The 27,127-nt window shown below is 38.7% G+C and overlaps 1 protein-coding gene across 1 annotated transcript in view; it reads right to left on the reverse strand.

The window, feature by feature from the left end:
* The window catches only part of LOC114646786 (semaphorin-4A-like), a 32,540-nt gene extending 13,305 nt beyond the window's left edge, over positions 1–19,235 (reverse strand). The window contains exons 1-2 of the mRNA XM_028795124.2: positions 18,939–19,235; positions 5,827–5,990 (exon numbers count right to left, since the gene is read on the reverse strand). Coding sequence (XP_028650957.2) covers positions 5,827–5,990; positions 18,939–19,032 — 258 coding nt within the window. The 5' untranslated portion in view covers positions 19,033–19,235. The remainder of the gene's footprint in view (positions 1–5,826; positions 5,991–18,938) is intronic.
* Positions 19,236–27,127: the final 7,892 nt, after the last annotated feature.

Genomic DNA, 27,127 nt, shown 5'->3' on the forward strand with positions numbered 1-27,127 from the left:
AGGAAATTTGGGTTTGACAAAATACTGAATAATTTAAAAAACATTTTCATGAATTATTCAGGGGCGGCACGGTGGCGCAGTGGTAGCTCTGCTGCCTCGCAGTTAGGAGACCCGTGTTCGCTTCCCGGGTCCTCCCTGCGTGGAGTTTGCATGTTCTCCCCGTGTCTGCGTGGGTTTCCTCGGGGCGCTCCGGTTTCCTCCCACAGTCCAAAGACATGCAGGTTAGGTGAATTGGAGATTCTAAATTGTCCCTAGTGTGTGCTTGGTGTGTGGGTTTGTTTGTGTGTGTCCTGCGGTGGGTTGGCACCCTGCCCGGGATTGGTTCCTGCCTTGTGCCCTGTGTTGGCTGGGATTGGCTCCAGCAGACCCCCGTGACCCTGTGTTCGGATTCAGCAGGTTGGAAGATGGATGGATAGATGAATTATTCAAAATAATCCCATCAACTTCAAAACATTCACAACTTAGTACATCTATCTACAGTCATATGAAAAAGTTTGGTTTTGGATTTTTGTTTATCATTGGCTGAGCTTTCAAAAGTAGCAACTTCCTTTTAATATATGACATGCCTTATGGAAACAGTAGTATTTCAGCAGTGACATTAAGTTTATTGGATTAACAGAAAATATGCAATATGCATCATAACAAAATTAGACAGGTGCATAAATGTGAGCACCCCAACAGAGATATTACATCAATACTTATTTGAGCCTTCTTTTGCAAATATAACAGCCTCTAGAAGACTCCTATAGCCTTTGAGGAGTGTCTGGATTCTGGATGGAGGTATTTTTGGCCATTCTTCCATACAAAATCTCTCCAGTGCAGTTAAATTTGATGGTTGCCGAGCACGGACAGCCTGCTTCAAATCATCCCATAGATTTTCGATGATATTCAAGTCAGGGGACTATGACGGCCATTCCAGAACATTGTACTTCTCCCTCTGCATGAATGCCTTTGTAGATTTTGAGCTGTGTTTTGGGTCATTGTCTTGTTGGAATATCCAACCCCTGCGTAACTTCAACTTTGTGACTGATGCTTGAAAATTATCCTGAAGAATTTGTTGATATTGGGTTGAATTCATCTGACCCTCGACTTTAACAAGGGCCCCAGTCCCTAAACTAGCCACACAGCCCCACAGCATGATGGAACCTCCACCAAATTTGACAGTAGGTAGCAGGTGTTTCTTAGAATGTGGTGGTCATCTCCTGCCATGCAATCCGCTTTTTGTTATGACCAAATAACTCAATTTTTGTCTCATCAGTCTCCTCATTGTTCCAAAATGAATCTGGCTTGTCTAAATGAGCATTTGCATACAACAAGTGACTCTGTTTGTGGCATGAGTGCAGGAAGGGCTTCTTTCTCATTACCCTGCCATACAGATGTTCTTTGTACAAATTGCTCTGAATTGTAGAACAATGTACAGATACACCATCTGCAGCAAGATGTTCTTGCAGGTCTTTGGAGGTGATATGTTGGTTGTCTGTAACCATTCTCACAATCCTGTGCATGTGTCGCTCCTGTATTTTTCATGGCCTGTCAGACCTGGGTTTAACAGCAACTGTGCCTGTGGCCTTCCATTTCCTGATTACATTCCTTACTGTTGAAACTGACAGTTTAAACCTCTGAGATAGCTTTTTGTTGCCTTCCCCTAAACCATGATTCTGAACATTCTTTGTTTTCAGATCTTTGAGAGTTACTTTGAGGATCCCATGCTGTCACTCTTGAGAGGAGAGTCAAAGGGAAGCACAACTTGCAATTGACCACCTTAAATACCTTTTCTCATGATTGGACACACCTGTCTATGAAGTTCAAGGCTTAATGAGCTGATCCAACTAATTTGGTGTTGCAAGTAATCAGTATTGAGCAGTTACATACATTCAAATCTGCAAAATTACAAGGGGACCCAAATTTTTGCACAGCCAGTTTTTTACATTTGATTTAATTTCATACAACTAAATACTGCTTCACTAAAAATCTTTGTTCAGAAAACACCCCAGTACTCAGATGTTCCTAGGAAATGAAAGACATACCACAATTATCTTTTTTGTTGAAAGTAGAGTAAATTATTATACAGGATGAGAGGGGTTCCCAAACTTTTTCATGTGACTGTATCTAACTATTGTGACCATCAGGGGGTGCACCAGATCCTCAAATACCCAACATAACAAACACAGCCACAAGTGCAGCAACACACATATTACCCTCAGCAGCAAATCACAAAAGACAAATCACAACACTTCTTGTCTCTGTCTTCTTTCTACCTCCACTCCTCCTCTGATATGTTTCATCCTCTTCCTCCTGACTCTGGCTCTCGGAATGAGAATGAAGGTGAGCAGCTCCCTTTATGCTGCACCCGGGAGTGCTCCAGGTAGCTTGTTAGCAAGGTCTGGAATTGCTCCCAGGTGTGGTAAAAGCCCAAAATAGGGCTATGCAGCTTCCGTAGCTCCCCCTTGTGGCATCCACGGAACCCAGCAGGGCTGAGCTGACAGATACCAATTCCCATGCAGCCCTGTAGGAATCCGAGGTGCTGTTGCAACCCAGGAGGGCTTTCAAGTAGCAGTTCGGGGGAGACAGTGCCCTTCAAAAGCCATCTTACCCAGTCCTTCCTATAAGGAGGCATCCCAGCCAGGTAAAAATTCTGGCCACCCCTCACACAATCAATCTATCTATCTATCTATCTATCTATCTATCTATCTATCTATCTATCTATCTATCTATCTATCTATCTATCTATCTATCTATCTATCTATCTATCTATCTATCTATCTATCTATCTATCTATCTATCTATCTATCTATCTATCTATCTATCTATCTATCTATCTATCTATCTATCTATCTATCTATCTATCTATCTATCATACACTCATGGAACACATTATTAGAAACACTATACTAATACTGGGTAAGGGCTCATTTGCACTCAAAACAGCCTCAATTCTCTATGGTATTGATTCCACATGATGTTGGAAATGTTCCTTTGAGATTCTACTCCATCTTGACATGATTGTATCACACAGTTTCTGCAGATTTGTCAGCTGCACATTCTAGCCGTGAACCTTCAGTTCTATGACATCCTAAAAGTGTTTTATTGGATTCAGATCTGGTGACTGGTAAGGCCACTGAAGTACACTGAACTCATTGTCATGTTCATAAAACAAGTTTGAGACAACTTTTTCTTTCTGTCATATTGCATTATCATCCTGGAAGTAGTAATTAGAAGATGAGTAAATTGTGACCATGAAGGGATGCATATGATCAGCAACAATATTCAAATTGGCCATGGCATTTAAACATTCCTCACACCATTACACCACCACCACCAGCCTGGACTGTCGACACAAGGAAGGTTGGATGCATGGTTTAATGGTGTTGGTGACAAATTCTGACCCTAAAATCTGTGCATCTCAGCAGAAACCGAGATTCATCAGACCAGGCTATGTTTATCTAGTCTTCAACTGTCCAGTTTTGGTGAGCCTGTGCCCACTGCGGCTTCAGCTTTCTGTTCTGATCTGCCTCAAGGATCAAGATGTTGAACATTCTGAGATGCTTTTTTGCTCACCACAGTCGTACAGAGTAGTTATCTGGGTCACCATAGCCCTTTTTTCAACTCAAATCAATATGGTCATTCTCCTCTGTCCATAGAACAGCCAGTCACCAGATGATCTGTGTTTTTCACACAACTCCAGAGACTGTTGTGTGTGAAAACACCAGGAAATCAGCAGTTAATAAATAATCAAACCAGCCTGCTTAGACCCAACAGTCATGCCTTGGCTAACATCACTGAAATCATATTTTTCCACATTCTGGTGTTTTGATGTGAAGTTTAACTGAAGATCTTGATCTGTACCTTCCTGGTTTTATGTATTGTGCTGCTGCCACATCTTTGGCTTATTAGATAACTGCATAGATAAGCAGGTGCATTGGTCTTTCTAATAGTTTGCTCATAGAGTGTATATAAAATGTTAATGTCTGTCTGTCTGTCACATTATTACTTGTGAACTAAAGGGGCTAGGACATTGATCTGGTTTGAAAGCTTATGACCTACGATGTTCTGCAAATTCAAAAAATGTAGGTAATAAAATATTTTAGGACTGTAAGACTACATGTTTCACTAGTCTTATATATAAATGTCTATGTGTGGAACTGTGTGTGTCTGTCTGGAAGTGAGACGTGGAGTCAGGGTAAGGGCCCCACCTCCGAGGAAACAGAAACTCATTTAGCCGCTAATACAAATGTGAGGCGAGCACATCAGCAAAACGGTATCCTTTTTACTTTTCCTCCCGCCGCTAATACACAACAGAATCGAGCACGTCGGCAAAACAAAACCTCCTACGAGAGAGATGCCCAGAGTTTTCAATTACCTGACATCTCGACATTTCAATTTTTTTTCTGATGATTTCAATAGTTTCTAGGACCCTGGGCTTTTTACGGCACAGGCTTGTACAGCTAGTTATTATATATTTCTGGGGCATTTAGGCTAATAGTTTGTAGTTTATGAACCTTTAAATTGTTGTAGCAATTAGTAGGCTAAAATATAACCCTGATATAAAACCGCCAAGAACCCATAGTGAATCACATTAATTACACTATGGATTTATGAGCACATAGAACTGGCTCACATGTTTGCATAAATTCAAAAATTTTATTTTGTCATTTGAAAGTATGTATTATAAATAACAGCTGAATATTTTCTAGCTATTGGACAGAATAACAAAGAACATTTAATTGCTTTTCAATGTAGCAGAACATCTGCCCACCTTGTGCTATTATAGTGCACAGAAAAATATGTTTACATACAGCATGTGTGCATCAGTTTAGGGGATCTGTGCAACATTATGTACTTGTTATAATCACTTCTATGTTTACATCGAGGTCAGACCACAAGTATTAAAAGACTCAGAGTGAGGCAGATATATTTAAGTGCATAGATTCAATCCTCTTTCCATGCATCATGACTAAAACTCATTTACTCTGCCTCTTTCACTGTTAGATCATTCTCCTGATCTACTGTATCTCTCAAATCCTTCACCAGTTGAAATGAAGGGGTAAACAGGAATTTGAAATAAAAAATTTCTAGAAAATAGTTTTGTTATTTTATTTAGTACATTGGCATTCCTTTCCAAGACATCAATTCATCCTGACTTTTATAAGTTTCATCTCCATCACCCTGAGAAACCTGTTGAGCACTTCCAGTGTCTGTGGCTTAGAAGTAGCCCTTTTCTGTAGAAATCTTGCATTGATATTTTAATTTTACCTTTTGCTATAAACTTTTATTGTGATTTTGGTGATGTCACTACTTTGTCATTTTATTGATCATTTCTTTTTGTGATTGCAACCAAATTGTGCTTCATCATGTGGGTGCAAACATTTTTTTTTGTTGTTAGCTGTGGCATCCCATTGCTGCCACATGGTAGCCATGTGATATCATCGTTACTAGCGTACAAGTTTTTGGCTTTAATCTTTGCTTTACAACCTGGGTCCAGTGATTTTGGTATATTTTGATTTACTGTTATAACCCCTGCTTGTTTTTGACATTGGTTACTCTATTATCTCCCTGTCCTGCTTCATTCTTGCCATCTAGGGTGCCTTTTTTCCTGTCTTTTATATATGACAATGATACTGATTTCTGTTTTCAGTTTTGATTTGGTGGATGACTTCATGGTGCTAAGAATGGGTTAAATTTTAGAAGATACTTTCTGGCATATCCTATTACCCTGCAACAAGAGAGAGGGTAAAAAGCCTCATCACATTTATAAAATGGAATTTAGAGGTTGTATTTCCTTTTAAACTACTTTCCCCTTAAAAAGATCATTTCAGACAATCTTACCTTGTTTTGGAGTTTCAAGGTTCCAGGCTGACTCACATCCAAAAACACCACTGAATCCCTTGCTCCCACATAGAGAGTGTTACTGTCCTCACTCAGGAGGAGAGTGGTTGTGTTCTTGAGATTTGTTTCACCAAACCAAGACACTCGTTTAGATGAATTTATACCTGATAGAACAAACAAAGCCTATATTTAGATGATTTTAATTTATCATGAATACTTTGAATACAGCAGTGTGTCTGTCTGCGGAGAGAATGTCGACCTTCTTGAGAAGTTTACTTACCTTGGCAGTGACATTCATGTCTCTGGTGACTCATCCTATGAAGTCAGTAGATGTATTGGGAGAGCATGGGGGGTCATGAGGTCACTGGAAAGGGGTATGTGGCACTCCCGATATCTGTGCAAAAGGACGAAGGTCCAAGTCTTTAGAGTCCCGGTGCTTCCTGTTTTGCTATGTGGTTGCGAGACATGTACGCTATCCAGTGGCCTGAGATGAAGACTGGACTCTTTTGGTACTGTGTCTATTCTGAGAATTCTTGGGTAGGGTGGGACTGGACCGTGTGTCTGCCTGCGGGATTGCCAACCAGGATCCTGGGCTGTTTCATCATGTGGTGGTTGCAGCAATGCGATATACCAGTGCATGCTCCCCAGCCTGACCTGACCTAACTTGATGAATACTTTATGAAAGTTTCTTACATTAACCAGCAAAATGAAACTTTCAAAACTGAACATTTCATTCAAAAAATAAACTGTTAGATACACCACAAAGTTTAAATTCTGTTAATTTCTACATTCCACACAGACCTTACGTTAAAAGAATGTTAAATTGTGCTAAATGACTACACAGGTTGTCCTTTTGTAGTTTAATAATACCCAAACAAAACTCTTGCAATGGTGGGCGGTTGACTGATTAGAACCAAAGGTACAAGCAATTTAATATTGTTCAGGTCAGTTTGCCTTTTAATATGCCCTGGTGAATAGTCTGCTGACATTGATTACATTTGTGGCCAAGATAATGGATTTAGGCTGCCATTATCAGGGGTGTTATGCCGTATAGTTACTCAGAGTAACAAACAGAGTGTAGTATACTTTCCCAGATGATATTTGACTGGTTACTTAACATAATTAGCTGACCCTGAAATAGTGAATAGAATGTCACAAGGGATAGGAAAAGTAATCCTGGAATACATTAAAATGGAAAGATGCTGTGATATATTGTCATGTAGGGAAGGAGATCCCACATTGATATCGCAGAAAGGTGGCCCTGCCCTGTATTTTATATATGGTTCCCTGCTACTTACTAGTATGGGCAGTGGTCTGGGGTTTGTCTGGCCCTTTTTTTTAGGTCTTTGGGGCTTAAGATTGCAGGGACACTTGAGGCCACTGTATTATCGTGGTATTACCCTCTACTTACCCTTTTATCCTGGTATTCCCCTATACTTACCCTTTTCTTATTTTTGTCAGGGATAAGTGTACTCACCAAGTTTGTTACCTTGTTGGTCTACTCTCACACCTTATGATAAACACATACAGACATAGATATACACATACACACAGACCCTCACCACAAAAATACAGTTTGAATGACTAAAACACAACCCTTCATTCTCTAGTGCTTTAAGTCACAAGTACTGTATGAATAATATTTGCAAAGTTCGAGTATTCACTAGTACTTCAAGACACTTACTTATCATAGGCACGAACAACGTAAAATGTCTTAGATATACAGTACTTTAGACCTAAATATTACTTTTGGTCTCCAAGAATATATTTAAACATAAAAATTCTCAATATCCTTGGCTATAGGCTATTTATCAATCAATAAATGTCTTACTTTAATGTACTGTTCACTATTGGATGTGGTCTCCTCCTCAGCCAATAAACTTTGCAGTTCAGATCATATGGCACTTCCTTACTAATTCCAGGTGCTCTAAATATTTACCTTATTACTTCAATCAATCTAGATATAAAGAAAAAGTATAGGAAGGTAAAAGCAGTGCGTGTACATTAAAGAACAATAATACCAGTAGAGAAAAGCATAAAAGAAAATGTAGGGAGCAAAGTCTGGATATATATAGTCTTAGGAAAAGCTTGCAATGAATTAGAAATGTCAAAAATGAATGTACTTTGGGTGACTTTGAATCTAACAATCAATGTTGTTCATGAGATGCTTTAGCTGACATTCAGATGAAAACGGTCTCACGTCTCTTGCCCTCTCCTGATGTCGCTTCACCCTCTCCTGACGGTTCTATCTCTTCTCCCCTTCCCATCTCTCTTTCCATCTGTTGGACAAGTTAAATTTATATTAAACCTCCATGTGACATGTGAGATGGGGCTTCATGATACAGCTTTGTGATTTGGGCTTCATGTCTTGTACTATTACACACCTTTGATTGGTTGGCTGTCAAAGTTCTTTTTCCAAATAAGATAATCAACACAGCCTGAAGTAAAACCATCAAAAGATGTGTTTTAAGGTGATACAATTCAGAAAAACAGGATGCTTCTGATGTTAACTGTCCTTGCAAAATTATTTATGTGGGCAAAAAATAAAATAAAATAAATAATTTCAAATCCTTGACACTACGGCACTAATGGGTGTTCTTCAAGATTGTTTCTAGGAGTGCCCAAAGATGTTAACAATATCTCTTAGACATACCTTGAAGTAGTTTCTGGACTTGGCGTGGATCAAAAACCCTTTCTAGCCAATCAAGAGCTGAGCATGGAATCAGAAGATTAATTGGTTGCAAGAACTCAAATGATAGCAGTACGACAGGCCATGGCGTTGCAAGAAATGTATTGGAGGTGAGAGAAGAAGCAACTAGTATGCTACATTGGTGAGTAAATGGACAAGGCAACACACAGTACATTAGATATTGGAGGAAATACTATGTAGAAAGACGTAGGGGTAGGTTAGTTATTTCCCTTTGTGTTTAAGCCTTCCATGTGTCCATGTTGGAAAAAATCATGTCTACTTTTATATTTCTTTGACCTACAGTATGTGGCATTATTGAGTTCATGGATGGCTCAAGAGTGTTGAGTGCTCCCCAATCTTCCACACTTGTCAGATAAGCGCCAAAGCTCTTTGTTACACACAAGTGTGCTAGCAAGTTTCCATAATCTTGTAATCTCTCCAATGCTGAGGTACAAACTACATCTTAGGCTATGACCACACCACCACATTTTAATTTAAAAACTCAGTTTTTAAACAAAAATGATCTCCATTCACATTGGAGTTTTCACATTGTTTACAAAAGTATCCCTGTTCATACTGAAATACCCGAAAACACATGATGTAGGCCTTCACCTATACTGGGCATATGCGCATCAGGTGGAAACTCCATGAAAAGACTGCGCAAAGAAAAATTCAGAGCCCCGTGAAAAATCAGATTTCGTGTGTTGTCCCATGCAAATTGGTCTGCATGTATTGTCGCTTGGTTTACTTAACTTGACTCAGATAACTCCTCCAACAAACCTAATCTTAACAATAGTGTAAGCAGGGCATATCATGTAACATCATAGATATTTAATGTAAAATGACAACATCCTCAACACAGTGGTGCTCTGGAGGTTCACAGCCTGACTCTGTTAGGGTTATTGCTGTTTCATGAATCATCAAATTATCATCATTGACAGGCACATGTTATGAAAACGAGCAGAGAGATGGCTTCAAGTCAACACCGGTCAGGAGCACAGAAAAGAAAAAAAAAGAAATAAAAAAAAAGAAATGAAAGCATGAAGAAGCAGCTCATGCAGTTGCATTTAGAACTGTAAATTTGTCCAACTTCCAGTAAGCTAGCTAAAGTTACATCAATTATTACTACACTAAAGCTAGCAGTTTACTGGGGTAACAACTGAGCAGCATTATGTGAAATAGTTTTTATATTGTGTATTTAACAGATATTATCTGATGTTACAATACTTAACTGACACATGGTTGAGGATTTATTATTACCACCAACTAGACCTCAGGACCACTGCACATTGTTAAAGGCTGCTAGTGTTAGTCGACACATTAAGTTCTGAGTGTTGTTGCATTGTGGACATGTTTGTAAATTTCACTGACACACAGGTTCTCCTGCTTAATGACATAGGCACCATGTCCTGGGGGTATTATCCATAGAGGCTCCCATGGATGCAAAAGTTAAGAAGCTGTGGATACTGCATATGTGTTGTAAATAGTTGTGTCTTGCACTTCAGGTCAAAGTTATAATGTCTCTTAGTAGTTAAGTAGTAGTTATCAAATGTACAATGTAGTGTGTGGTATAATGGTGCTGTAAAAGTGTTGAGGAAGAACCTGTCTGCCATCTGTCTGCACTTGTAAGTTTTCTTCTTCTTCAACTTGCCTAAAGGCTTAGGTGGAAGGGCTTTTTGTGTTATTGACACCTTGTACTTTTCTAAGCAAATGTGAAGAAATGTTTGTATTTTCAGGCCATGAAAGTGTCAGTTTAAACGCTTCATCTGAACAAGCATATACTGTACATGATAAGTTGTTGAACCTAACAGACGTTGGTGTGTGGTTGTGGTGTTTTATTTTTCATCCTTATCTTATCTGAACATGTATGAACCCTGTCCTGGGAGGTTTTCAAAAGAGACTCCCATGTATGCAAAACATAAAGAGCTGTTGAAACAGGATATGTGTTGTAAATGCACTATTGTGACAACGCAATGCTCCCTTTCCTTTTTGTACCAGATGTGCATAATCGCTTGGCCATTGTTTTCATGTCAACTAAGTCAGGCACACATATGCACCTGTGCATTTATAGTCATTCAACGCATACTGATATGTCTCAGCTGGCCATGAGAACCTATTTTCAGGGCCACCAGGTCATGTGGGTCATGGGTCATGTGGCATGTGTCACGGTATGATTGAGATCAAGCTTCAAGGGCAAAGGGTGCTTGAAAATGTCTGTGATAGACAAACAACCCTTAGCATCTTTTATATATATCGATTGTGTGACAACAATCCACAGCTATGGGTAAATTAAATTATCTAATAAAAATTAGTTTATCATATTACAGCCACGCAGCAAGTATCTAACTCATGTAATCTACATTAGAGTTGTTGCTCTGTATTGTGATGAATAGCAATTGCAGAAACTTCGTCATAATTCTGTATAGTAGAAAAGCACCTATTGATGTTGGAATATGGTAAAACAAAATTTGAGCTCTCTTCATAGTGTGGGCTGATTCAAGAAAGTGACATGAAAAGCAGTATGGATGTACAGAAAAGGAGGCATACAGCACAAAATCATGCTTAGCAAATGTGAAAATTAAATCATGCTTTAAAAAGTCATTGACAACGGCAAAAGAGTATTCACTTTAAAAATATAATGCACATTTATTTGTGAGGTGTGTTCTGTATATGTGTATTATTTTATTGTCATTTTAAGCTTATTCTCATTTTAGTATCTACAGTATCTTCTTCGTTCATAAGATGACATTAGAAAATGAACACCAATGCAATAACTCAGCTTTTGTGGGCAACAAAAACAAGAAAATGGGGTGTTGAAAAAAGCTTTGTTAAAATGTGTAATCCTAACATTAATGCCACAGGGCACATGTCGAGGGTGTGAGCATTCTGAGTAAGAATGTCATATGATTTATATGTTGACATCATAGAAAGAGCAGTGCCCTCGGCCCCAGTACCCAAATGTTACACTCCTCTTATCTGCCCTGCCCAACAAACCTGCTAGCATACCATGCCAGCTATATCCCAAAACTCCTAATGCAAATATTTGAAGAGAAAATTAACAGTAGAATGTGAGTATAGTGTACTAGACCTACAGCCAATATTCTGCTCTAATTATAAACCATCTTTTATTGCATGTCTTTGCTAAGTCTAATCCTTGAAACAACTATTAAAATGTAGGAAAGAAATTCTGGTGACAGGCTGGGTCATAGATTTATTAATGTATCCTGCTTGCTAATTCAGTTATAAATTCATCCATTAGCAAAACTGGAAGGAGAAACTTCACATCTGATGAGAGGATTAGTTATTAAATGTAAATTTCGCCAGGCTCAACATATGTTTACATATATGGTGCTTCTGAAATCTATTTGCTCTAGTTATACAAATAAATTAAGTATAATCAACAAAACCCCCTTATGCAAAACACAAACACAACAAGACAAATTATTTGGGTTGAAAATCGACAAGCTACTATTTTCCATCCATCCATCATGGGGGTCTGCTGGAGCCAAACCCAGCCAACACAGGGCGCAAGGCAGGAAACAAACCCTGGGCAGGGCACCAGCCCATCGCAGAGCTACTATTTTGCCTATTGAACTTCCAGTGTTTGAAAGTGATCTTAAATTCCACTCTCTCACTACCTTATTGTATTATGTACAGAGGAAGAGATCAACATTTTGCTTATATTACTTTGCTTAGAGAATTTTTTCGTTTTACAGAGCTCTTACAGATCAATGATTTAGCACTGCTGTCTCACAGAATCAACATCCCAAGTTGAAATGCTGGACTCTGTCTACATACAATTTGCTCAGTCTCCTTATGTCCGGGTGAGTTTTTCCCCTGGGTATTTTGGTTTTCCTTCCACATCCCAAAGAGATACATAATAGATTAATTTGGGATTCTAGATTGGCCCCATGTGGATGGATGTGTGATTGAATGAGCCTGCAATGGACTGGCATTTGTCCAGGTTTGGCTTCTTCATTGTGCCTAATGTTGCCAAGATAAGCTCTGTCTCTCTCTAATTCTGGACAAGATTAAAGATTTCAGACCTGGGTGCAATACACCCAGCCAGTACCCTCTGAGGACTTCTTTGACTCGGAAGATTTGCATTTTTAGTTAAAATGTTGGCCTCCAGAAACATCATCTACAATCGTTCATTTTCCACATAAGCTCCTTTTTACTTATTATCTTCTCCTCTTTAACTTCATCCTCCTGGATTTCCATTTAAGGAGAACTGTTTTTTTAAATGTGAGACCTCATAAATTAAAAAAAGTTCACACAGCTATGCTGTTTTTTGAGTGTGCTTATCTCCTGGAAAAGCTTCTGGAATGAAGACAAATAAGTATGTATGTGTCTGTTGTGGCATGCCTCTACACTTGGAAAAAGTTCAAAGAGGATAAGTACTGTATAAGAAAAAATGAGACTTTTATTAAATAAACTTAAGGGAAAATAAAAGCAAAGGGAGAACACAAAATGCCATACCAACAAGAACAGGAAAAAAAACCCTGCTGCCTCACTGGGTCTGACTATACAGTACATGTCTGAAGTCCATGTTGGCCTACTATGAAGGCTTGCTAAGCTGCCCATCTCCTTATTACTGTCAATGGCACTTACTTACTTGCCTTGCATCTTGCGCTCTCTTTCATAACCTTGGCTTCTACTCTTCTAGTCAATTGATGTTAGGACTGCATCAGTACCACATCTTTGTTTTTTTTTTGTTTTGAGGTCCTGTCTTCATCGTGTTTCATGTTTTTATTTATATCTACTCCTTTGCAGTCAATAGTGTCTCAGAACCTCAGGTGGGAAAGGTTTCCTACCAAAATTAGTTACAGGCAGAGGTGTATAAAAGACATCTGCCTGCCATTAGCTTCTTGATGAAAGACAGAAAAAAGGTCAGAACTGGGAGAAGGAAAAAACTGAAGTGTTGAAACCATAATGAGATGAGAACATTTAGTCTATGAACATAACTAAAGTCAGAAAACCAGAGATCAAAAAATAAATATTCTTTATTTTTTTTAATTTTATTGATTTTTATTGTAATCACACAACATTCCATACAAATAGATCAATTTTAACAAAAATAGGATCAAAAACAAATCAACCCCACCCCTAAGAAAGAGAGTAAAACTTAAAGGTAGTGAAAATAAGTAAGTAGATGAATTAATAAGTGAATAAAGATAAATGGAGAAGAAAAAGAAATGGGGAGAGAATCTACTTATTTTAATATGGCTTTCTTATAGCTTCATTTTAGTGTAATCCTGATATTCTGTATATGCATTTAATTATCATTTTTATCATGGCTACGTAATCTGTACTAACGTCTACTTTTTCTGCTGTTTTTTTTTTCTGCACCACCATCATCCAAACAAAGCACCGTGCTGTCCCTACATTGATGGATTGAAGGCCATATGTTCACATGACCATCATCATCAAGTTCTTCCACGTGAAGCATGTGAACAATGAGGACTGATTTAGATCATGTATGTTAGGTAGAATGCCAAGTGGGGGCTGGGTGGTCTCATGGCCTTGGAACCCCTGCAGATTTTGTTTTTTTTTTTTCTCCAGCCCTCTGGAGTTTTTTTTTGTTTTGTGTTTTTCTGTCCTCCTGGCCATCAGACCTCACTTTATTCTTTGTTACTTTTTAATGCCTAATTTTATTTTTATATTTTTCTTTCTTCATCTTGTAAAGCACTTTGAGCTACACAATTTGTATGAAAACGTGCTATATAAATAAATGTTGTTGTTGTTGTAGATAACAAAGCCCAGGACATGTAACATGAATTGTAGTAAAAGAACAAGCTAAAAATATTAAAAGACAAATTAGAATACACGTAGCTGGAGCCAAGAGGAAAAGAACGAATTTAAATCAGGGACAGAAGAGAGTTCATAATCAAAAATTCTCTTTCATAAATCACACAAACAGAATGCAATGCATTTCTTTGAATATCCACAGATTTGGACAAACCAGCAAGTGTCTGAGGCTGACCTTTATACACTTGACTACATGATGTCATGCACCACACTTCTGTGGTGCAAGTGCCCTGTAACAAAGACAAGAATCACAAAATGGTGGTGGCTATAACAAAAAACTGTACCACACAAGATTGATATTCTTTTTTGACATTGTGAAAAACACATCTGTTACAAACGTAAATGTACAGTAACAACTAGCTTCCTTGACCTTTAAAACTCCCAAAACAATGTCTCAGATATTTTTAGAAGCCAAGGAAAGACTTTCATCCATCCATTATCCAACCTGCTATATCCTAACTACAGGGTCACGAGGGTCTGCTGGAGCCAATCCCAGCCCACCGCAGAGCACCACACACACACACATACCACACACTAGGGACAATTTAGAATTGCCAATGCACCTAACCTGCATGTCTTTGGACTATGGGAGGAAACCGGAGGACCCGGAGGAAACCCACGCAGACACGGGGAGAACATGCAAACTCCACACAGGGAGGACCCAGGAAGTGAACCCGGGTCTCCTAACTGCAAGGCAGCAGCGCTACCCACTGCACCACCATAGGAAAGACTTTAAAAATTAAAATAAAGCCAGATCATCAGTATTTTTCCTATTTGTTTATTTTATTTGTTTAATTATTTGTAAATATTGGTATATTATAGGGCGGCACGGTGGCGCAGTGGGTAGCGCTGCTGCCTCACAGTTGGGAGATCTGGGGACCTGGGTTCGCTTCCCGGGTCCGCCCTGCGTGGAGTTTGCATGTTCTCCCCGTGTCTGCGTGGGTTTCCTCCGGGCGCTCCGGTTTCCTCCCACAGTCCAAAGCCATGCAGGTTAGGTGGATTGGCGATTCTAAATTGGCCCTAGTGTGTGCTTGGTGTGTGGGTGTGTTTGTGTGTGTCCTGCGGTGGGTTGGCACCCTGCCCAGGATTGGTTCCCTGCCTTGTGCCCTGTGTTGGCTGGGATTGGCTCCTGCAGACCCCCGTGACCCTGTGTTTGGATTCAGCGGGTTGGAAAATGGATGGATGGTATATTATTATTTTCTTTAAAGGTTCTTTATTTAAATTGTCACTCATGTGCTTCATAGGTCACCTTCCAGACTCATCCGATGTAATACTATGCATACCACACCAGCTATATCCCAACTCTCCTAATGCAAAAAATAAATAGTAGAATGCATGTGTAACATACTAGACCTACAGCCACCATTCTGCTCTAATTATAAACAATCTTTTATTGCATGTCTTTGCTAAGACTAATCAATGAAAAAACTATTAAAATGTATGAAAGAAGATCTGGTAACAGGCTGGGCCATAGAATTATTAATGTATTCCTGCTTGCTAATCCAGTTATAAATTAATCGTTTAGCAAAATTGGAAAGACTAACTCAATATCTGGGGTGAGAATTAATTATTATATGTACATTTTTCGCCAGGCTCAACATATGCTTATATGGTGTTTCTGGAGTCTATATGCTCCACCTATACGAATAAATTATGCTTAATCAACAAAACCCCCTTATTCAAAAGACAAACACAACTAGGCATATTATTTGGGTTGACAATTGACAAGCTACTATTTTGCCTATTGAACTTCCAGTGATTGAAAGTGATCTTAAATTCCACTCTCTCACTACCTTATTCAATGTAGTCTCTGTCTGCATAGAATCTGCTCAATCCCCTTATGTCAAATTCATCCTCCCGGATTTCCATTTAAGGAGATTTTTTTAAAATGTGACACCTCATAAATTAAAAAAGTTTTTACATTATTAACCATTTTGCTCCAGCTGCCTTTTAACTACTGACCTGTGTTTACATATCTTACATTTAAGACTGTAGTTAATTTTTAACCTTTTATTAAATTTTAATGAATTCATGCATTGATTTTATGTATCTGCTTATTTGGTTGAGGGTCATGGAAGGGCCTTGATGTCATTGTGTGTAAGGCAGGACCCATCCAAAGACGGTGTGCAAGTAGAACACCCACTCACATACAGTGCCAGTTTAGTGTCACCAATGACAAAACTATATTTTCTTCACTATTCTTTTTATTTCCTCAATCAAAAGTGGTCTTTAAAAATTTTCCACCAAAACATCTGTTTTATGAGCTAGCTTTGTCTTTTACTGGGCCACAACAGTCCATCTACTCATGTTGGTTTGACTAAATGTCACTTATCAGTCTAACAGGCACTTCTCAGAGATGTGGAGGAAATGAAAGCACCTAGAGAAAACCTGCATGGACACAGGGAGAATGTGCAAATCCAGGATGCAGACCGCTGTCTCATTTCCAGTTTTCTGTAGTCTGCTCTGTTGAGTAACTTTCCCCTCTATTTGCAAATCTTTCCTTCTGGATCTATCTTCAGTTTCTCTTATTTGCCTAACATCAGTAGTGACAAAAGCTTGGATGGTCTCATGCAATCAATCTTCAGGCTGTCTTTCATTTCATGTGTGGAGATTGTCTTATTAATTGAACCTTTCTTGAGCTACCCATGTTCTGGATTAACAGGTCATCCAGTTCAAGCAAATGGTTTAGGGCTGGGTGACCAGTGATCAGTACAATCACCCCACTTCCAAACTCCTGGGGTTTCATGTTACAGTATCTCTCTTGAGGGCCTGCTGCTTCTGTTCTAATGTGTGCTCAAGTTATAAGGTTAAAAAATGTTTGTACTTATAGTTAAGAAAATATTTGTGTAATATAGGTAGAGTGTACTAAAATGTTTCTGACAAATATCTTTATCAAATTGCAGCTGGTTTAGTATAATTGTATGGTTTTTGATTAATTGATTATTCAGTCTTTTTACTGTTTCCATCACCTTTTATGATAAATATAGAGGGATTTTATATATATATATATATATATATATATATATATATATATATATATATTAGGCTTTAGTATATGTTATATACAGTATGTTCTGTTGTGAATTTTAGGGGTTCTTTCAATTTATTGCACTGTCTTGTGCTCCTCAGGCTATGTGGTCTTAAACAAACACCTAATTGAATTTAATTAATGTATTAGGCTATTTTGCACACCAGAATCTATTAACTAGATAGTACTCTTTAAATAGGAGAGAGGTCCATTACTCTAAATTATAGATGCTTTGCCTAAGACTTTTCTAAAAATCTTTTATTTCTGGTAGGTTTTTTTTTTTTTTTTTTTGTGAATACCCCTTTTAGAGGATGCATTAATGTGTCTTGAGATGTGAAAATGATTTTTCTTTAGTTTCCAGTTTGTCTGGTCCTGATGAAGGGGTAGAGTCCTGAAATGTGTCAGTCTGATGGACAACAATGTTAATATTCATTGTCACAAGTTTAAATCCTGAATACTATGGCTATGTTGACCCCCTGGACTGTGTTACTTATAATTAAGGGTTGTTTATCTGAACTGCTATATTTTTGTAAAATGTTTATAACGTTAGAAGCCTATGAGCTCAAGTTATAATGTTAAAAATGTTTGTACTTGTAGTTAAGTAAACACTTGTGTAATAGAGAGTGGGTGTACTAAATGTTTTTGACAAATAACCTTGCTTTTCCTCATCTTGTAATCGTTTCTAATGAGGTCAGGTATCCCTTTACCTGCTCCCTTAAATTTCCTTCATTACAGGGTTTGTGATCCACTTATTTTTCTTTTTTACTAAAATTTGTTTAACTTGTTCTGTACTTTCTCCAGCATCCTAATACAAATTTGATTCTTCCCTGGTGCTGTGGGGCAACAGTTTTATCCACTGTGAACCCCCCCCCCCCCCCCACACACACACACAAACACACATTTAATGGCTTATTAAGATGTCACAAGATGTTTTGCCTTACTTTGTACTGAGTTATTTATAAATATAAAGAGACACTATTCAGAGTCAAGCAAGTCATTACAACTGTTCTAATCCACTCAAAACAGTGCACTACAAAACAGGACCTTCTTCTGTTTGAGCTAATTTTGAAACCATCCATTTTTTTGAAAATATCTCATTATTGTATTAGCTGACTGCCTACTTGTATATTAAGGTGAAAAAGAATCAACTTGATAGTACAGGGAGGAAGTGTGAGGTATGTCACAATGAAATGTTGTAACTGAAGACTGATGGTTAAAAAGCAAACCCACAACTTACAACAAGAAAACACCTTATAGTTGAAGTTCTTTTTAGATAGATAGATAGATAGATAGATAGATAGATAGATAGATAGATAGATAGATAGATAGATAGATAGATAGATAGATAGATAGATAGATAGATAGATAGATAGATAGATAGATAGATAGATAGATAGATAGATAGATAGATAGATAGATAGATAGATAGATAGATAGATAGATAGATAGATAGATAGATACTTTATTAATCCCCAGGGGGAAATTCACAAACAGCCTAATTTTTAGAAGGTTCTAAAAATACTTGCTGTTGCTTGTTTAAGACTATTGCAATGGTAAGGCACAGATCAGTTTAAATTCAGTACTTACTTGTGGAAAGTGTCAATCCAGGTAACACAGCTGAAACCCACAGCAGGAGCATTAAATGCAGGCAGAAACGGTAGGTTATATACCTCCAAGCCATGTTCTGTGAGGTGAGGTGAGGCGTGGCACACCTGAATCAAGTAAGCCAACCAGTGAAGAGACACCAGTCAGTCATAATTCAGCAGGAGATAGGTATCAAGCCCACTTTGTCTTGACTGTGACAATAAAGCATCCTTGTGCCTGCTCAGCCTTTTTTTATTTTTAAACCAGACTCTCCTACCCCTGCATTATGTCTCCTTGTGCTTTATGGTTCCTTTTATGCATGTGCTATCAATATGTAGCTCATGAGTCACTCTGATAAATTATCAGGCCCTGGATTGCTACACGTTCATCTTTAAATTGCTCCTCCTTTTAGGGTGTTGCCTGGATTACGGAACAGAGATCTTCTAGTTACAGCAGACTCTTCAGTGTTTAGGAATTGCTCAAACTAGAGGCTTATTGTTTGGTGGTGTTAAAGTGTCCACGAAAGGCACTTTGACCTTTGAGGTTCTTTATACATTGGTGGAAAGTTAATACTTGAAATATCTAAACTGTTGGGGGGATTCACACATACGTCCTGCAAAAGCTAACTATTCAGCATTCACTCAGCACAGATACAGTAAGCTCATATATAATGCAAGAATATAAACACTGGCCGAGACTAACTACCTCAGTTTTGATACTTTACCAGGGGTCTAGAAGTTTCACCCCTCATGAGGCGTCCCAACCGGCAATTTGGTTACATTTCGATCCGTCTTCAGGTTACATCCCCATATGGGCTACACTTCAGAATAACTTAGCAAAAGCCAGGAACCACTACTCTTATGAGGCCTTTGCATCTCAATGGCTAATTCTGAAAGGTTTATCCAGTCTGGCATCACTTTAGGTGTCCATAATTGTGCTGTACTTACCATGTAATCACCTATATAATTAGAGATTAACTAGGTGATATTACCTTGTATTTACTGTGTAACACAATGTGATGCTGTGGTTAAGCACTCAACTGTAATTGTTATTCCACAATCTATATGCGTAAGTACTTATAAAAATTGTGGTATAACAATTACAATTGTGTAATTATAGTGTTACATTGTATTAAACAGTAAATACAAGGTAATAACACATAATTACTCTCTAATTATGCAAGTCATTACATGGTTAGGTATGGCAGAAGCCAAGGACTAATCACTACCCCTATGCGTACATAACCAAAATGGACACAGTTTATTTCATTAGTAATCTGTCATTGAAAAATGTCAGTAAACAACAGGACAACTTCAGCAAATCAATACTCAGACTATTTCAATCATTTGTTATGTTTATTTGAGAGAGAAAGCAAGTGTAAATGTTAGATTAGAAAACATCTAATCTGAACAATTTATATCAGGGTCAACTTTGTTTCGGGTGTTCAGGTATGTTGCTTGGGTGCAGAGGGGCAGTTTGCAGGCAGTAATTGGCAGTTGTTTCTCTCTCTGTCCTCCTCTTTGCCTGAATGGTTATTTTAAAATGCTTTGAATTTATAGGGCCTTGCTAACTGCCTTCTGTAAAATATTGCATTAGTCAAAAATTTTGGACAGCCAATAATTTCCCATGGTCTGGTTGATTGTTATTTAACTTTTGGTTATACAGTACATGAAACATGTTAATCTTAAAGTCCCAAGCCTCCATTTCACATATATTTACAAGCATACACACACTGGTCACTTTATCTAAGCTTAAACATATACATTCTAATAAACAGTGCCATTCTTTTAACATTTTTACTTATTTTCCCAGAATTCCTGTGTATCTATTTTGGATATACCCCAGAATTCTAGCTAGTGGCCAAATTTCATAGTCTTTGAAAACTACCTCATGAATATTAAAAAGCTAATGGGTTTATTTTTACCTGCTTGCCATTTCATTTATAGCCCATTTCCCACATGTGCTCTGAGCCCAAAGGTTCAGAGTAATTATCTAAATAATTCTAAAATAAAAACAGACTGAAATAAAGCACACATTACATATTAAAAGTTGTATTTAGCATACTGTAGAAACACAATTTTCCAACAGTGTTACACTTATTGAAGAGGCTGAACTGAAAAAGATATTTTAATTGTAAAAATGTGAGTCAGAAGAATAAAAGTTGCACTTCTCTTTTAGCTTTCTTTAAAGGGTCCATTCCCACATCCTAAAGATGTGTTTGTTAGGTTAGTTGGAAATGTAAATCAGCTCTATATGTGTGCCAGAATGGGCCCTGACCAGGCTTGATTCCTGCTTTTGACCAGTGTGAAAAAGTTTAGAGGTAACAGTAGTTATGTATTCTGGTTTGCAGTGCACATTGAAATATATAAGCATTTGTTTGAAAATATCATGAAGGAAGCTACTGAAATAGTTTAACTAGTATACTAGTAGGAAGGTTGATATAATACACAAAATGTACTAAAAAGATGACTAAGAAATCTGCAGATATACTGTAAACAAGATGACTGGACAGTTGTTACAGACAAAGAAATTTAAAGGGTGGTAGCTCAACACAAAGGATATGAGAAGAATAAGAATCTAATAAAATTGTCTTTTATTTTTAATAAATCATATGGGTGTAGGCCAACAAACCAACTAGAGTAACTGTATGCATTGATTGACAGTTATGTAAATTCAGTTGCTTATAAAAGAGACCTATACCCTCAATATTTTGACCATTCTGATCACAATGTAACAGACTGCTGTGAAGTGTGCCTCTTCTTCAGCATGGTGCTACGAGAGTAATAAATGATGCAGATGGACAAGCTTTCTCCTGCCTGATTTTTAACTCAGAAAGGTTTTAATAAACTTGTCCTGGTAGAGGATAAGTTTCTTTTTTTAATTAAGATGTGTCGATTTCCACCACATCTAATTGCTCTCGGGTTAACCCCCAGTCCTTCAATTGGAGAAGTAGTTTTGGTTTTTTAAGAATTAAGAAGCCTTTGCCCTAGAGCTCTGAACCAGCTAAATAGTAACAATCCAGGAGCATGCTTTTGATCGAGTGGTGTACAAAGAGATTTCTAAAATTAATTTTAGATGATTATTGTTGGATTGAGGAAAAGAGCAAGGCCTAAGAGAAGGTTTATGGATGTGGTAAGAGAAGACATGCAGGTGGTGGGTGTAACAGAACATAATGCAGAAGACCAGACGATATGGAAGAAGATGGTCTGCTGTGGAAACCCCTAACAAGAGCAGCTGAAAGAAGAAGAAGAAGAAAAGAAAGGGGTTTTTCCAGGCAGCCCTAATGCAGTTAACTCATTTTATGTACAGTATATACTGTATTGGCTGTTGCCAGAGACACTTTACTATAAAATGAGTGCAATCAAGGACTTCCATTCCTAAGCTGCCTTTTAAATATCTCAGTGCAGAGTAACAGACAACTGTCTTGATTGATAAAGGAGTGGCAAAGAATTTTTCAAAGCCACAAGTGTATGCTTTTAACAAAAATATTGCTAAAGTTTTTATCTAACTTTACACTGAAAATTTCATGATGTGGTTTGTAATGTGGCCCAGTCATTCTGATACAACACAAACCAAAAATGGGAAGAACAAGACCTCTTGATGGTATAATGCAACATGAATGAGAAAAGTCAGTATGCCAACCTTCTGGAGCCATAAGTATATTCAACCTTTACAGGAAAACAACAAGAAACCACACAGAAAGACTACCAAGTGGCCTGAGACGGAAGACGATTGTGTGTCCATAGCTGCTCTGCTGGAAAAGGCAATTACTAACTTCTTGATGATGTGTGGCAAATTAGGATGTGAGCATGCACTTTGTAGTTGAAAATACAAATGAAAGCTTCTTTTTTTCTCTTTATACTTTCTCAGTTTTTACAAGGGGTTCGCCAACAGAAGGAAACACTCCAACTAAGCATGTGACATGCAGAGTGTGCATCCTAAAACCACCATGAAATGAGACGCAAATATGATAAAGTGGGGTGTGAGAGGCAAGACGCAGTTTTGGAAAGAAAAAAATATATACTAAAACTAATGAATAAGATGCAGTTTTGTATGTCACTGCATTAACTTTTGTTACATTCAGTTGTATTAGACAATAGTAAAACATTGTGTGTCCTGCAATGTGATGAACAAATAAAGAACGGAAGTGTGCCATCCCTAGAAAAATTAGTTAGGGTTAAATGTGTATGTTGTGAATTACCTTGTTGGATAACCCTGTGCTAAAAAAAGACCTAACACAAACTAATGTTGAGATATAAACTTTGGAGTTCTCCGTTTAACGCAAGGAATGATGACATAGTGGTTGACAAGGGGGCTCCGCCCCCTGCTCGCTTCGCTCGCCTACCCCCGGCGTTTTGAACCCGTGCCCGCCGGGCAGCCACGTGGGAGGATGACGCACGTTTAATACGGAGCGTTCGACCGTGTCACTCTGTGGCCCCCCACTGTTAATACGGAGCTCCGTCTGTACTATTATGCGGTGCATTGTGGACTACTGCGGACCCCGTAGTGTTTCCCGTTTCAGTTTGTATCTCGGTCAGTCGAGCTTTTGTTTTTGAAGTTTTTGAATTCCGGTCTTCATTATCTGTAACCTGCTGTCAATGTGTTTGACCCCCTCGTTTAACCTGTTTATGACGTTGTACTTTTCTTTCTAGTCTGTCTTTCATTTCTGATCTCACTTTATTCTGCTTTTGTTTTAATGACACCTGGTCCGCGGTGAACATATTTTCCCTTTTTAGAGTAATAATTTTAATTTTTTTGCGATATTGTGATGTTTATCGTACTGTTAATAATGCATCACTGTAATGTGATTCACCTATGCGGTATAGTTCGTGCCTGCTTCGCTTCCGCAGTTTGAGACGTGCGCTGCATGCGTCTACGTTCATTGTATCTGTCCATTTGGGCTCGTTTCTGTACCTGTGTTAGTCGAGCTTTTTGTTTTTGGAGCCAAGACAGTTTTTCTTCTGCGGTTTCAGAAGCGCGTTGTAGGCGCCTACGTTTATTGTTTTTTTTCATGCGGGCTTGTCTGTGTGGTTCTGTTACTCAAGCCGTATCGTTTTGCAGCCGTGATCGTGAATGCATGACTGCTCTGTTTTTTGTCATTAGTAATATGGATAAGTAATAAGGATGATCACACTCACTGTTAATATGGAGCGTTGTACGGTTAATAGTGCATCACTGTAATGAGATTCACCTATGATGTAAAGTTTCTACGTGTTCAGATGACGTATGTTTAATATGGAGCGTTCATTTCTTCTTATTATTACCCATCAGGTGTTGCGTCTGTGTTATCTGTGGGTGTTGTGTTAATATTGTATCACTGTAATGTGATTCTAATATGTATTTTGGTCCGTTTTCTTGTTGTTTATGTATGACGGCGGGTGTCCGCGTCCGGTTTTTTAGAAGTGCGTGGATTCTGCTGTGTAGTGTGTACGTTGATTTCAGATGCGCGTTGTAGGTGAATGCTCCTATCATAGTATCTGCCGTTTTCCGTAACACAATTCGCTTTTCGTAATATCTCGGGCTTGATGTGTGACCCTTTGTGGACTCTGTAGTCTGTCACGTTTTACTGTGGTGCGGGGGGGTGACTACTCTTTGCCCGTACAATGTCGGATTTGATTTGTGAACCTTTGTGGACTCCGTAGTATGTCCCGTTTCACTGTTAGGCGGGGATAATGTGATTCAAATATGTTGTTTTGTCCGTATTTGTGGGTTTTCTGTATGATGTCGAGTGTTTGGTTGCGGTCGCTGTTTCGTTTTTGAGCCGTAATCTCAGTCTCGATGGGTGACCCTGTGTGGAGTCCGTAGTCTGTCCCGTTTCACTTTCGAGAGTGTGTCTGATTCCTCTTTTTTGTGTGCTATAGGCTTTGTGTGGCGCATGCGTGTGACTCCTCTGTGTTGTGTGCTATGGGCGTGTTGCCTCATTTCTTATTTTTGTTAGTGGAGGGGTGCTTTGTGTCTCATTTCCTATTTATGTTAATGCGTGGACTCCGTAGTCTGTCCCGTTTCACTGTGGGGCGTGGGTCTGAATCCTCTTTTTTGTGTGCTATGGGCTTCGTGTGGCGCCCGCGTCTGACTCGTTTTTTTTTGTGTGCTAATTTCTTAGGCGCGTTGCCTCATTTCTTACACTCTGGGGCGTGGGTCTGAATCCTCTTTTTTGTGTGCTATGGGCTTTGTGTGGAGCCTGCGTCTGTATGGGCTTTGTGTGGCGCCTGCGTCTAACTCCTTTTTTTTGTGTGTGCTATGGGCGCGTTGCCTCATTTCTGTTAGTGGGCGCACCATATCTCGTGTGATTTCCGTTGGTTGGAGGGGGGCTTTGTGTGGCACCTGCGCACTATGTTTTTTGCATCCACGGGCATGTCCCTGCGTCCATATCTGGTTTACCATTCTCGTTTAGTAATATGGATGATGCTTCCCTTCTGCTCTAGAGTTCTTAGTTTGAATCCCAGTTTGGTCACTGTCTGTGTGGAGCCTGGACACTCTCCTTATGTCTGTGTCCATTTTATTTTTTCAGTGTCCAAAATGCATACTAATTTGGTTCGTTGGCCATTCTAAATGGCACTGGCAACCACACACTCATAAAACATCTGCAGCATAGTCTTGTAGACCCTAAAAGATCTGAGTTTACTTTGACCCTTCTTATATATGGCCAGTGAATTCTAGGACCAGTCTAGCTTAATGTTCATATAAGTACCAAAACAGATTTTTATAAGCCCAGTATAAATATGGTCGTTGTTGCCTGTTGTATACTTTATTTTGTTCCTTTACTGTCATACCTCAGAACCAAATGAATAGACTGTATATTTAAGTAAAAACATCTGAATATTTTAATAGTATACTCCATTTAATTTTAGCAGCTGTCTTGCAGTTGTACCACTCTGAGTGAATGTGCCCTGTGATGAACTGGCAAGCATCCATTCAGCGCTGCTTTTATTCTTCCTCCCTTAGTGGCTACAAGAAGGTCCCACTCCTCAATTCTCAGCCTGGTAAGAAAACTGTGGGACAGAATGCATATTGTGAAATATGGGGGAGATACAAACAAGCCTATGTTCCCCTTAATAAGTCATTTTTAACAGGTTGGGAGTTTCTTTTATAATTTAAATGGCATTGGTCAGTTTTCATTATTTTATTTGTAAAACTTAAATTTAAAAATAAAAATACTAATACAAACTGCCTATTTTTGTTATAAATGTACCTTTTAGGGTGGCACGGTGGCACAGTGGTAGCACTGCTGCCTTGCAGTAAGGAGACCCGGGTTTGCTTCCCGGGTCCTCCCTGTGTGGAGTTTGCATGTTTTCCTCGTGTCTGCGTGGGTTTGCTCCGGTGTCCTTCTACAATCCAAAGACATGCAGGTTAGGTGCATTGGTGATCCTAAATTGTACTTGGTGTGTGTCCTGCCCGGGACTGGTTCCCTGCCTTGTGCCCTGTGTTGGCTGGAATTGGCTCCAGCAGACCCCCGTGACCCTGTGTTTGGATTCAGCGGGTTGGAAAATGGATGGATGGATGTTCCTTTTAGGTGATGTTTCTGTTTTAGGTACAGTAAATGTGTGCAGAAGCCAATATGTCACAAACTGTCATATGCCTCTTTTTAAGAATTTCAGTTGAAAAGAATTAAAGCTTACAAGTTAGCCTTGGTCACATGTTTATGAGCCAGAGAAAAATGTACAAAACAATCAGTGACAGTCATCTTTGTGTTGTGTTCAGTTGTAGTTTCTGCCAGAACGCTAGGGGGAGTTTTTAAAAAATGTGTTACTTGTTAAAAGGATAGCAAAGGAGTCTTGAATAAAAGAATGTTCTTCTTCTTGATTGGAGATCACTGCGTGCCTGTCGTAAAATAAAGAAGTTAATGTTCGGAGTTATCCATCCATCCATCCATTATCCAACCCGCTATATCCTAACTACAGGGTCACGGGGGTCTGATGGAGCCAATCTCAGCCAACACAGGGCACAAGGCAGGAAACAGAGTGCCAGCCCACCGCAGATTGAGTTATCCATGACTGGCTAATTATTTTACCCTGGTCTGGTCACAACAAAATTGGCGACGAGGATCTCCTCTTTATATTGTGCATGCTTACAATGAAAATGGCTGTTGTTAATGTGCCTTTTCCAAGTTTTTTTCTTCTGGTTCCTGGCGAGCCTGCAGTTCCTTTCACAACGTGGCTTCAGATGTTCAATAGCTATCTGCTTGTTATTGA

Source organism: Erpetoichthys calabaricus, chromosome 2 (assembly GCF_900747795.2).
Source record: "Erpetoichthys calabaricus chromosome 2, fErpCal1.3, whole genome shotgun sequence".
Classification (NCBI taxonomy): domain Eukaryota; kingdom Metazoa; phylum Chordata; class Cladistia; order Polypteriformes; family Polypteridae; genus Erpetoichthys; species Erpetoichthys calabaricus.